This window comes from Nelusetta ayraudi, unplaced genomic scaffold (assembly GCF_046127955.1).
Source record: "Nelusetta ayraudi isolate G7.1 ecotype Tasmania unplaced genomic scaffold, CSIRO-AGI_Nayr_v1 ptg000013l, whole genome shotgun sequence".
NCBI classification, from domain to species: domain Eukaryota; kingdom Metazoa; phylum Chordata; class Actinopteri; order Tetraodontiformes; family Monacanthidae; genus Nelusetta; species Nelusetta ayraudi.
This window is the reverse complement of record NW_027466063.1, coordinates 4,205,184-4,217,428: the sequence shown is the minus strand read 5'-3', so window position 1 is coordinate 4,217,428 and position 12,245 is coordinate 4,205,184. Positions and strand designations below refer to the sequence as shown.

The 12,245-nt window shown below is 42.1% G+C and overlaps 2 protein-coding genes across 2 annotated transcripts; one reads left to right on the top strand and one right to left on the bottom strand.

The window, feature by feature from the left end:
* Nucleotides 1-1,397: 1,397 nt before the first annotated feature.
* On the bottom strand, nt 1,398-3,694 carry ccl25b (chemokine (C-C motif) ligand 25b). Its single transcript, XM_076022934.1, has 4 exons — nt 3,542-3,694; nt 3,121-3,197; nt 2,135-2,252; nt 1,398-2,029 (listed from the first exon to the last, which is right to left on the bottom strand). The coding sequence occupies exons 2-4, from the start codon at nt 3,182-3,184 to the stop codon at nt 1,894-1,896; spliced, it is 318 nt and encodes a 105-aa protein (XP_075879049.1). The 5' UTR covers nt 3,185-3,197; nt 3,542-3,694; the 3' UTR covers nt 1,398-1,893.
* Nucleotides 3,695-6,547: 2,853 nt separating this feature from the next.
* Nucleotides 6,548-12,139, top strand: gclm (glutamate-cysteine ligase, modifier subunit). The gene is made up of 7 exons (XM_076022933.1): nt 6,548-6,953; nt 9,045-9,107; nt 9,872-9,956; nt 10,575-10,631; nt 10,734-10,936; nt 11,046-11,160; nt 11,636-12,139. The coding sequence occupies exons 1-7, from the start codon at nt 6,816-6,818 to the stop codon at nt 11,803-11,805; spliced, it is 831 nt and encodes a 276-aa protein (XP_075879048.1). The 5' UTR covers nt 6,548-6,815; the 3' UTR covers nt 11,806-12,139.
* The last annotated feature ends 106 nt before the right edge of the window (nt 12,140-12,245 follow it).

The following is a 12,245-nucleotide window of genomic DNA, read 5'->3' as shown; positions in this document are numbered from 1 at the left end:
TGACACACTTTGATTAGCGTTTTGTTCAAAACTTGGCAGGGGTGAGAAACACTTTAGCTCTGTCAACACCTTCGCTCACTGCTGCCTAGAGTCGACATCCTGCCGCCCAAGACCTGAGTTTGACCCAACCTGGCAATCAATTACCGACGGCTAAGCTCATAAACTGTTGTGCACATCTGGAAGAATGCGGCAGAGCGGAGACTCGTCAAAGCCTGTCTCACAGAACCCATCAGGACCCATGAGGAGTGTTGGGAACGGCATGAGTCACAAGTTATTATTGCACAAACCATGAGGAGCGTTAAGTGAATAAAGAAATGCAGAACACAATCTGGCAAGCGAACTGAATCTGTGGTTAGCAAATGTTGTGAATTCACATTCTCTGCTCGTGTGCAATGTAAGGACAGAGAAAACAGAGGAGCTTGACAACTGGACTTGAAGGATACAACTATTTTTAGCCCAATGAGCTTCGTAAATACTTTGTCCGACCGACATTTAATCAAATTCGAAGAGAAAGACAAGAGCTGATGAATTTCTCTGAAAACTCCCGAAAAGTGTTTTCATTTGGTCCTTCAAACTAACAAGCAAACAAACAAATAACTCTGTCACGAAAAGGCGGAGGAAACCGCTGCCTCATTTTGAATTGTTTTATCGCTTTGCATTTGATGTCGCTGGCCTTTAATTGTGAGCAAATATAGTTGGCCAATAACCACTGAGTGATAAATACCTAAATTTGGTGCTGATGCGGGTTGTGAGACATCTTGTACTGTTTATGTTTGTGCTATGTGTACCGCATATCAAATTGAACTGATCTTTAAAACTCTTTGCTTCCTTGAAGTGGCAAATATAAATCTGCCATCTTCATTGTCCTGATCGTGGTAATGACAAGAACTGCGAGGCGACATTCAATTCACTTATACATTGACTTGCTACATGTGTTTCCCCCTGAGCTGAATGTGTTTTGGACTTGTACATTCTGTACCTCTTACCTTGTTGTTTATTTAGTTTTCTTTTCTGGGTCCAGGCATCTGCGTGGAAGAGAGCTTTTTCTCAATGCCCTCCCACACTTTAAATGAACGCTAATGACAATTGATGGGGTCCAAATCAATTTTAAAAGGATTGTGTATTTTTTGTTTTTCTTTTTCTTTCACAATTTGTCATGTGACTAACAAGAATACAGCGTTCTCCCAAACCTCAGATGCATATCTTTCTCTTGAACCACCAAGCCCATCGCTCATCACCGTGTCGAGCAAATGAAAACCAGAAGCAGAGTCTCCCCCAGAGTCATGTGTCATAGTGTTGGCGAATGACGGACCCTTGTTCGTCAATGACAATTTAAAGCTGGATAATTACAACAGTGATTTTACCCAGATGGACAAAATCCACATCGCACCACTGACTTTGGTTACCTCTTTATTGGATACACGGAGGTGCACGCTGCAAATGCTATGCAAATATATAAAAAATATGGTTTTCTTTGATATGTAGAAAATCCAAGCTTATAGTCAAACAGTTGTTTTTTTTGCAAATACATTGCATGCTCAGAGATGCTGTAAAGATCAAAAAGTTCACGGTACATTTCGAAGCTGCCAAACAGTGGTTCATTCCAAAGAAGCTTAGAGAGCATTACAAAGAATTACAGAAATGGCTCAATAAATGAATGCTATAAACATTTTCTCTGATATGGAAGCATGTAGGTTTTCCCTCTCTGTCAGCCAGCAGGAAGCGGTAAAGATGCTGGGACACAGTGGTGATGTATACGACGCCTGACGGGGAGGTGAAAAACCTCTTCTCATTCCTTTCTTCTCATTTTTCTGTCAGTTATATCATCATATCGCTTAATCGTGATTTTTTTTTAAATTCTTTTTCATTAAGGTGCATTTTCACGAGATGTTGTCAGACTTTGTTCATCTCAGCAATTCTTGACTGCTCTTGCCGCCACAGCTGGATTAGCCGCTTTACCCAGGGCTCATCTGGGTTTACACAGACTTTCTGCTGCTGTTGCTGCGTCGGCTTCTTCTTCATCAGAAACCTGCACAGATTGGAAATTTGTTGTGTAAAAGTCCAGCGAAAAACCTTGAAAAGCCCGAAATTAGCCACCATGTGTAGTTTATTTTTGTTTGTTGTTTTCACTCACACAACAGCTCTGATGTTGCAATCGCCATCTGTTTCCTGGTTGCTGAAATTTTCAATGTTTCTCCACGCATTTCTTTTCATCTTGGGGATATAGCCGAGGCAGCAGTTGCCATAGGAGCCTGGAGAGAGACACAGACGGAGAGAAAGTTTTCCAGGACCATAAACACACTTGTCAGAATTTAGATGAACAAATGAACAGTTGCCATTCATAATTAGTTGAGTGCATTCAATTTTTATCTATTGTTGATTTACATTTTATTTGAAGTGGACGTGATGCAGTAACATTGCCTTTATTGCTACAGTACAACGGTATTAACGAGAGCACAAACGTGATTTGAATTAAAAAATAATTTAGCAGAATAATTTAGTTGCTCTCTACAGCACTGGAAAGCTCAGTCAAAGCTGGACCACATGGAGCTGCAAGGATAATGAGGTCATGCCCTTTTTGTTTCATTGAGGAATTTGTGTACAAGCTGTCTGGCCCGGTATTTAAATCTCAGACGTGGAAATCTGCTGATTTCAAATGGCTTTTACACTTAGTGAACAACGTTTTTTTTTAATCTCCTGGGCTTAAGGGGCTATTGGGTATTACACTTTCAAAATCCTGTCTGCATGCTGTTTATTGCATCTCTGAGCCAAAACACCTAAAACAGAACCTTTCCCTTGTATCTGTACATCAACAAACTTTAATTTAAGTAATAGCTGTATTGAAATGATTAGTTGAATAAAAAAAATAGCAATAATATATATATATGAGCCATATTTGGTTGCTCCATTTTTAAGAACATGATGCAAATTAAATCATAGGATGCAGCTGCAGCATCAACTTCTAACAGGACTCTATATTATCTGCAGCTATAAAAAAAAAAAGTGTTCTATTCAAATTGCTGGCATTGCGTCAGACTCAGTAACTGACAGATAGATGCATGTGCAATCTAATTATGACAGTGTGCAGTTCGTGCAGTTGAGGTGTGATGCAGTACTCACCCTGTGCGAGACTCAGGCACATGCAGGTGAAGAGCAGAAGAAAGAAAAGAGCCTGGAACTTCATGGCTGCTTGCTCACTGTACGAAAAAAAATCACACTGAGTGGGTCATGGACACAAAACACCTCCTGCAGTGAAAAACACGTTTTTTTTTCTCTTTTTCTTTCCTTTTTTCTTTCTTCCTTTTACCACAAATCTCTTTCACGTAGTTCACAAATTTAATTCCCTAACAAAGAAATGAAAATAAAAATCCTTTTTTTTCTGCATCAGAGTTTTGTTTGACACACTCTGACTTTTGAGTGAATTGTAACTTTGATGTATCAATAAACTGCAAACCCACAGGTACATGAAAATGTAAATTGCAAAAGCACCAAGTCTGGCTCAGATGTCTTGTTTGATAATCAATAGTGCAGAGACACTTACCTGCTCACGCAGTATTTCCAAAGATGTATTGGGAGAAGATCTTTTCCCCTGTTGCAGCTCCTCGTGGCTCTGCACTCTTATGTGCTCCCATAAAAACCACCCTCCCCTGAGATGATGTCAATTCACTCCTCCTCAAACATGCCAGCACTGAGAGGTTTACAACAACCCTTCAGCGAAGAGCTGAAATCTGATCCCTGAGTTCCGCAAGGGATTTGGCAAGAGTGCAAAAACAGGCAACATGCTGAATTTATTTTTAAGTTTTTAAATACAAAAAAGGGACATTCTAAGACTTGAGGTTGCTATATGATATCTCCAAAGATATTATCTTGGCTCTGCTCCTACAGCCATTATATAACATAAATAAACTGTCATCAGTCATCATTTCTAAATGTGCTTTTTCATCAGTTTGATCACACAATGAGAATTTTATGCAGAAAAGGTAATTTGTGCGAACACAGACTTGACTGATGGCAGAGCACTGGAATGATGGTGCCTCTGCTAAAGCAGAGATTCAGGAAAAAAAAAAGAATGCAACATTTCAATTTAATGCCTAAAAAAAAGAAACAGTTAAACCCCCCCAGCTTAATTTTTTGCGGAACTCTTTTCACAAATCTTGAACTGATCTGGTGGATTTTAAGGTTCAAGCGGTTTGCAACATCTCAAACGTTGTTGTTTGTTTATCTATGAAGAACAGTATTAGCTGAGATGAGTTTTGAGAGTTTGTTTGAAAGTTTAAACGATGAGTAATAATGATACATCCCCATGAAAACGTTGAATCTATTGCATCTACAACAACAGTTTGACATCTACCAGAACTGACTTTTTTTTTTTTTTGTTTTTTTTTTTTAATCAAAAGCGGATATGGAAGATAGATGGATGGATGACTGGTACTGAAAGTAACTCCTGTGCTGATAAGGTAATGGCAGTGTGTACACAAGATCTTTGCAGTGATTTTTCTTTCATTTTCTTGTTGACTCCTTCTGACAAGGGAATGTAAAAACAGTGCTGTGAAAAACAACGTCCAGCTGTGTGGTGAACTGGCTCTTGTAACGCACAAATATTGCCACAAGTGTTACTGAAAATGATGCCGCAGCACGAGCTAGTTCACCATCTAAAGATGGACACCAATCCAAACAACTATCTTATTTGTGTGTTTTGTTTATTCTGCGACTCGGAGTTTGGGATTGGAGCACATCTTCAAACAGGTATGTAAATAAAGACATGCTGTGTCCAACTCTAATCAGTGTAAACATTTTTTTTTTTTTCACATTCAGAATGATGATGGTCTGGGCCCGTTATCCTTGCTCAACATTGATCCCACCACATGAAGTCACGCAATGGACAGAAAAAGCAGAAGGATGTAAAACAAGCCTGGGATGAATTAGCTGGACCTCCCCGTAAACCGAAACAGAAAACCAAGATCTTAAATCCTTTTATTGGACTGACACCTCTCTCTCATGAATGTAGCAACAAGAACATTTACCCAACTACGGCGCTTCACAGGAAGGGGCTTATATGGCAGGGCAAGGCAGCTTTATATAACACACTTCATACACAAGGCAGCTCAATGTGCTTGTGACTAACATTTTAAAAGCATTTGAAATACAAAGAACACAATCTACAAAGAAAAAGTGCAGAGAAAAAAACAGCTTAAAATACATAAATAGAGCAGTGACAAAGGAGAATAGGAAATAAAAAGACGCTAATAAAGTATAAAATATTGTATTTTATGTTATGCATTATATCAAACATTAACTGTCCAAATATGGTACTTCCTCCTTCCTTCCGTTCCAGTTTGTTTTCACTGTCACCTTTTGATCTTTATGTGCTTCTCCGCTTTATGTCATTACACAATTAGTACATCATTTCTCATAACCTCCCTTCTATCTTCCCAATTTGGCCTTTTGGAATTTGATCTCTTTTTCCACTCACCCAAGGATCAAGTGAAATCGCATGTTTTGAAACTTCCCCTCAGAGGATGTGACAAGCAGCCAATAATCACAAAGATAAAAAGCTCATGATTAGAATGTGATTCGTCAATGCCAAACAACTATTTCAAGTGAGATTAACTGTGAACAGTCATATAACAGAAGATGCAACCATAACACTGATACAATCTTATTTATATTTAATACCATGAAAAGTAGGGGGGATTTTATTTGGGGGGGGGGAGCTTCTCTTTTAGAACAGAAGAAATTTCCCGTCTTTCACAAGATTGTGTGGTCCAACTCTCATGAAAGGCAATAAAAAGGCTTGGATCACAGTTGGTGTTCCAGTATGTTTGGCTTTGTGCAACAATGCCTACAGAGAACACAGACTTTTATGAAAAACGAAAGTGATGAAAACATCAAGTCGTACAATGAAATGCATCTTTTGTGACAGACCAATAAGTTTAAGGAGTATGAATAGGTTTTGTGACACCAGTGAGTGATTTCTATCTGACAGAGATTTAACTATTAATTGTCTTGAAGGCCCCTGTGGTATTTTACAATGAACTGGCGACTTGCCCAGGGTGTCACCCTGCCTTCGCCCTATGACAGCTGGGATAGGCTCCAGCAGACAACCGTGACCCTGAACTCAGGAATAAGCGGGAATAGAATAGATGGATGGATGGATGGATGGATGGATGGATGGATGGATATTGAAATGTCATTTTTACCACAGCACTATAAATCTATATGAAAATGTCAATTGTGTTGATGCTAGGTACGACAACCCAGTAACAAGATGGTGCATACAGCGTAGTTCCTTCGTGTCTGGAATAGTAATGAATAAATTATGACAGGTCAAATTATTTTAGATATATGTGTGGGTGCAGCCAGGTGCAGCCAGGTGTTCAAACAAACGCATGTACATTTGTGGCGTTGTAGTCGCTGCCTGAAAAACCTGCTTTACAGCTGAACACCGCCATCTAGTGCTCACAGCCGGAACCTTCCATCCCAATGTAACCCATTCCACCCAATCCAGTGCTGTTGTACCGGAAGTGGAATACCGAGCTCGATCCAGACCAGGTTTTAGGTCGCCGTGTGGGCGTGACGCACCGGCTTCCTCCATAGCAGCAACCAACCAACCACTTACTCAGCAAGTCGAATAACATTTGAATGCAAGTCATCCTGACTTCTGAAATTCTTTTTTGTTATCGACCGGAAGCCTCGAAGCTATCGGCGGCTATCTGGCTGTTAGCCCGCAGTTACCCAGTGAAAGACAACACCGCGCTGAAGACACTCGCTGTCACATTTCGCCGAAGCGCAGAGACCGATCAACGTCGGAGCACATGGACCCTCAAAATACGAGCACCGACACCGGAGCGAAGGTGATGTTCGACCACGCCAAGACCCTCAGACTCCACACCGGCAACCTGGTGAACCGGGGCAGCATGAAGAAGAAGTGCCCCTCGTCTCCCAGCGAGGAGGTAAGAGGTCGCCCGCTGGCCACGTCTGTTTACATAGACTGCGCTGGAGGCGGGGGGGCAGCAGCACATTAGCTTAGCCTTTACCTGGCTAAATAGTTAACCAGCTATGTGACTTTGACGTTCTATCGACAGTCCATTACAATGGGAACTAAACGGGGGGTTTATAACATTAAAAAAAAAGTATCTTCAAAGCTATAACTGTGAAAGGTTTACACCGATAAGACCCAACGTGAGCCAACGCAGAGTAAATGTATAAACAACGACGATGTGTTACGTAAGCAGCTTTATGATCAGCCAAAGGTACGTCATGGGTGAAGATATATACTATAACTTCAACAGTAGCCGCCACGCAGTCCATTCGGGGAGATGTGTCGGGGTCAGTATCGTGCAAACCCACGTCAAGTGTCACTTCCGAACCTAACGGGAAATCATTCTCGTGTGTTATTTTCTATCCAATTCCGGTCATATGAGGAATACTTATAATATGGCGAAAGCAGGACGAAAACAGCTTAATGTGTATTTGCAGAGTTCACTTTGGTTGTAGATGTGGCGACGTCTTCCTTAAACGTCCAATGGTTTCACAGCACTGTGTAAAAAGTAAGCAGGAAAAAGGGGAAGCGGGCAAGTTGTATGTATGTGAAAGGTATTGTCATACTGCAAACGGACCTCCCTCACTTCAAGCAGAGCCGGCTGTGTGGGTCTTTAACCGGCTGCATTTTTGTAAGGATGCCTCAATCCTGTCTGTCTGCAGTTGTGACGAGCAGTTTTTCTAGATGGGACAGGCTGTGTGCTTCTCTGGTATTCTAGTGCATAAGGTCACGGGGATGTGCGCTGCCCTGTGGCAAAAAATGCCTTGCTGGTGAAGAAAGTTGTTCCAGCTTGTCTCTATAGTGACTGATAAATGCAAATGAGCGGCAAATGGCCAAATGCTGCAAATGTAGAAATAATGCAGAACCTGAAACACACAAATGCATAAAATGCAACAGGGGAACGCTGCAATCACAATGAACGATGCAAAAGGGTACAAACCAAGGAGACAAATGTAAATACCAAAAACATACAAAACCCCCAAACAACTGCAAGACTAGACAACAGCACTTAACGAGACAGAAGTGGGCCAGTATGCTACATGGGCTGGACCTGAGAAGTCTCTAGCACACTGCCAATAGCTACATAAATATGTTGGTCTTCTGTGATATTGTGTAGTGTGTTTGTGTAGAGCTCGGCTGCTGCTTAAAATCAAGATTAATGTCTATATTTCAGTTACAGCTGCTATAACCAGTTATTGATTGGTTAATATTTGCCATTGGAGGTGTTTGGCTGAAAGACCAGACACATTTGAAAAGAGCTGAGTTTTGCAAACCCAGAGATAACCGGCTTTGCAGGCCTCGTGCTATAACATGGAGGAAGGCAGCGCGGTGGACGTTTGGCATTTTGCCCACACTTTATTAAATGAAGTGTAAGCTGGAGTCGGTTCAATGACTGTTGCTTTAACAGGGGTCATGCACGGACGCCTTGGCAAGCACGGAAACCTTTTACCGAGACAATAAGTGACTTTAACAATGAGAAACGCAGTTGTGCACAAAGAGCGTTTTAAAAGGTTTCTGAAAGTTGGAAGTGTTGCTCGAGTTCCCCGTCACGCTGACATCATGTCATTGTTGTGACACAAGAATGTTAGAAAATCTGTGAGCTGTCCACTAGAACACAGTTCACCTGGGGTGGTTTGGCACTGGCAGGTGGCTTCTCTGCTCAACCGCCGCGTCCCCGGTACCAAAATGGCACTTTGTCCTTTTCAACTTGTGCTGCTGCCGTTAATAGTTTCTTTCAAGTAGAGCTGCACCCCCACCGGTCCCCTCAATACTGTAGGCCTTTTTTGAAGTGCCTCCAGCTGATTGCATTGTTTCATACACTGCTGTCTGTGTGCTGGCGGAGCAGCTGCATGTAGCAGCTGTCCAGATGATCTTGTAGAATCTACTGGGAATAAAAAGTCCTTTTTACTTTGGATGCATCCTAGTTCAAACGTACATACTCATCTTTCTTAATCAATGACATTGAACTTTTCTTTGTGTTCTTTTTTTTCTCCCCTTGTAGCTTCAAGAATGCATTCGGGCAGCACTGAGCGATTGGATTTCTGCCACAAAACCACCATTCAAGGTGAATACTTTGTATGTTCTGCTGCTCACTCCTTTTTTTTCCTTCACTAATCTTCATTTACACTATTTTTAAATGCTGCTTCTGTGACATAGCACAAATTCAAAACTTTGTCGGCCTTTAAAGTGCAGCGTGAGACAGCATTGCATTAAAACGTGCCACGGTGCCGACGTAAAGTTGTGATCCACTGCTTGGTTAAAATGAAACGTCTGCAGTGGCAAACATCAAAGGATGCCCACTGAATGGAAGCTGTCACCATGAATGTTCATGCAGTGCTGCCTGCCAAAGGCACCGCACCAAATATGCATCTTTATGTTGCGATGGGGGTTGGGCAGGGAAAAGCTCAAAGTGTGCTCCCAAAGTTTTGTTCACCATCTGCTGCACTCTTCAGTTCTGTATCTTGGAAGTGGAAGTCAGTTAGTCATTATTGTTTGGTACTTATTAGTCACATTAAAGGTGGGTCTCCATGAAATGTGAAACTTTATTGAAGCAAATTGTAGCCAGTTCCTGTGTTAAAAAGAAATGTTAATCTAAAGCAAATGGTTTTCTTTTTACTTTTCACAGAGCAGATTGTGTGTTACCCCAACCACTTTTTATGTGTGTGTCAAATAATCGGGATGACTGTGCACACAAAACATTTCTTGCACTGTGTTCTTAGAGACAGGAATGGCTGATAACAATTTGCCAAGTCACGATTTACTCGCCTAACCCATTTTAATTGGATGGGTGTGTCTATGTTGACTGTTATTTCCCTTTTTTTCATCTAGGATCTTGCAGATACACTTGACTGCTCCATTCCCCAGGAAACGGATGCGATCACGCCTGAGGAGAGGGAAGAGCTGAAAGTTTCAGGTCCAGACTGAATTTTGTGGTTTAAAGCTAGAACAACACAAGTTCAGATAATCTCACACTCTTACACCTGGCTTCTGTGTCTGACATCACGGGTTATTTTCAGAATTCCTTCTGTGTACCAAAGCAACAAAAAAAAAGTAGGCTAATGGGCTGAAAGAAACCAGGTTTTAATGAAGTCTGTAGCACACTGCCAATAGCTACATACTACATATGTTGGACTTCTGTCATATTGTGTAAAGATTTCAGCCAAGTGTTTTTTAAAAAAAAACTCATGTGTTTGTGTAGAGCTCGGCTGCTGCTTAAAATCAAGATTAATGTCTGTATTTCTGTTTCAGCTGCTATATCTGCTTATTGATTGGTTAATATTTGCCATTGGATGTGTTTGGCTGAAAGATCAGACACATTTGAAAAGAGCTGAGTTTTGCATACCCAGAGATAACTGACTTTGCAGGCCTCGTGCTATAACATGGAGGAAGGCAGCGCGGTGGACGTTTGGCATTTTTCCCACACTTTATTAAATGAAGTGTAAGCTGGAGTCGGTTCAATGACTGTTGCTTTAACAGGAAAGAAACCAGATTTTAATGATTATAATGTGTGTTTGTCACCTTGCTTTTGCAGTCAAGCTGTTCTTGTGTGAGTCGATCCCATCCTCAATCAACGATGCAGTGGAACTGGGTGAGCAAAATTAATAAAAATGTGCCACAGTAATAAACACACAGGCAGTAGTTATTAGTTATTATTAGGAGTTATTTACTCTACGCATGTCTCTCACCTTAGCGTGCCAGACGCTGGCTGTGTCCCAACTGGACTCAGTCATAATAGCGCCACCGGGGCCGGTGGAAGGTGAAAGCCAGACCCTGGCACACCTTCAGCCGGCCTGGGAGCAGTTGGAGGCCCTGGTGAGGAGCCAGCAGATTGCTGCTATCGGAACCTCCGACCTGGACAAAGATCTACTGGAACAGCTCTACAACTGGGCTCAGGTCAGTGGACAGCGTGACGCTCGGGGAGGCTGCATCCGTCCATCACTGCTGGTCCGTTTCTCCAAGACTGCCAAGAGTCATGTGCCGCTCTTGTCCCGTCTGTTACCAGGTGAAGCCCAGCAGTAACCAGGTCAACCTGGCATCTTGCTGCGTGATGCCCCCTGACCTGACAGCCTTTGCTAAGGAGTTTGACATCCAGCTGCTCACACACAGCGATGCAAAAGGTGATGCTTCTATTCAATTTTCAAAAACTTTACCGAATTCACCAAACTGGCCTGAGTTGTGTCGATGCTTCTTTTTGAAATATTTGTTTAAGTTTTACATTCTTTCTCCACGGAAAAAACAATGGTGACAAAACTTCATAAACTGTGTGACCTTTTTTGACAAATATTAACTTGGTTTATTGTCAAACAGATTGCATCCACTGACACTAGGATACTAGTTACACATTGTGTGCTGCTCTTTGTCCATGTTTGTCCTCAAGCTCATTACCCTTTGAAGACTTCCTAAGACACCTTGTTTATGCCTGCATAGGTAATACTGCTTATAAAAAGTTTGGCTGCAAAATGCAATATTTTAAAATGTTACAAGTCACAAAGTTTGCATTGTGATTGTCACTGCTGTGTAATAATTCTTATTATCTGTGTTCTGCTTGATGGGAGCTGGTCCTCTCTTGACCTTGTGCTTTTTTGTGCACAGAGCTGATATCGCCGGCCGCATTCCGGGAGGCGCTGCAGGAGGGGACACAGAATGTGAACATGGCCGACTGGAGGCTAGAGTGGGTCCTGCGATATTCCATCATTGTCAAAAGTCGGGGCATCATCAAGGCCAAAGGTTACCTCGTCAGCGCCAGGAAGACGAGCCCGTAGCAACGCTTCGGTCTGAGGGTGGAGAACGCGACAGACGCCTCTCTCACATGCAGACAACATTGCAAAGACGCAGCTCTGAATGACCTTTGCTGCGTGTCGACCTGGGCCGCGAAGTCATTGTTTAAACTGTCACACGAGGTATTTTGATAATCTATGACCTTTTCACTTGAGCAGAGGCAGACATTCAACACTACCATCTAAGTGCACCTGAAGCTATGAAACTAAACTATGAGAAGAACATACGAGGTGACCTAGAGGGAGCAGCATGGAGGGGACACGCTGTAGAAGTAAGCGCCTCAGAAGTGCTGACCAGCACAGACGCAGGGGCCGCTCATCAACATGAGAGGCTGTTTTCATCCTTGATTCCCCCACTCTCTGACTTGAAGTGCCTCTCATCTCTTGCTCTTGTTTCTTTTTCCATTCCTTCTTTATCTCTACTG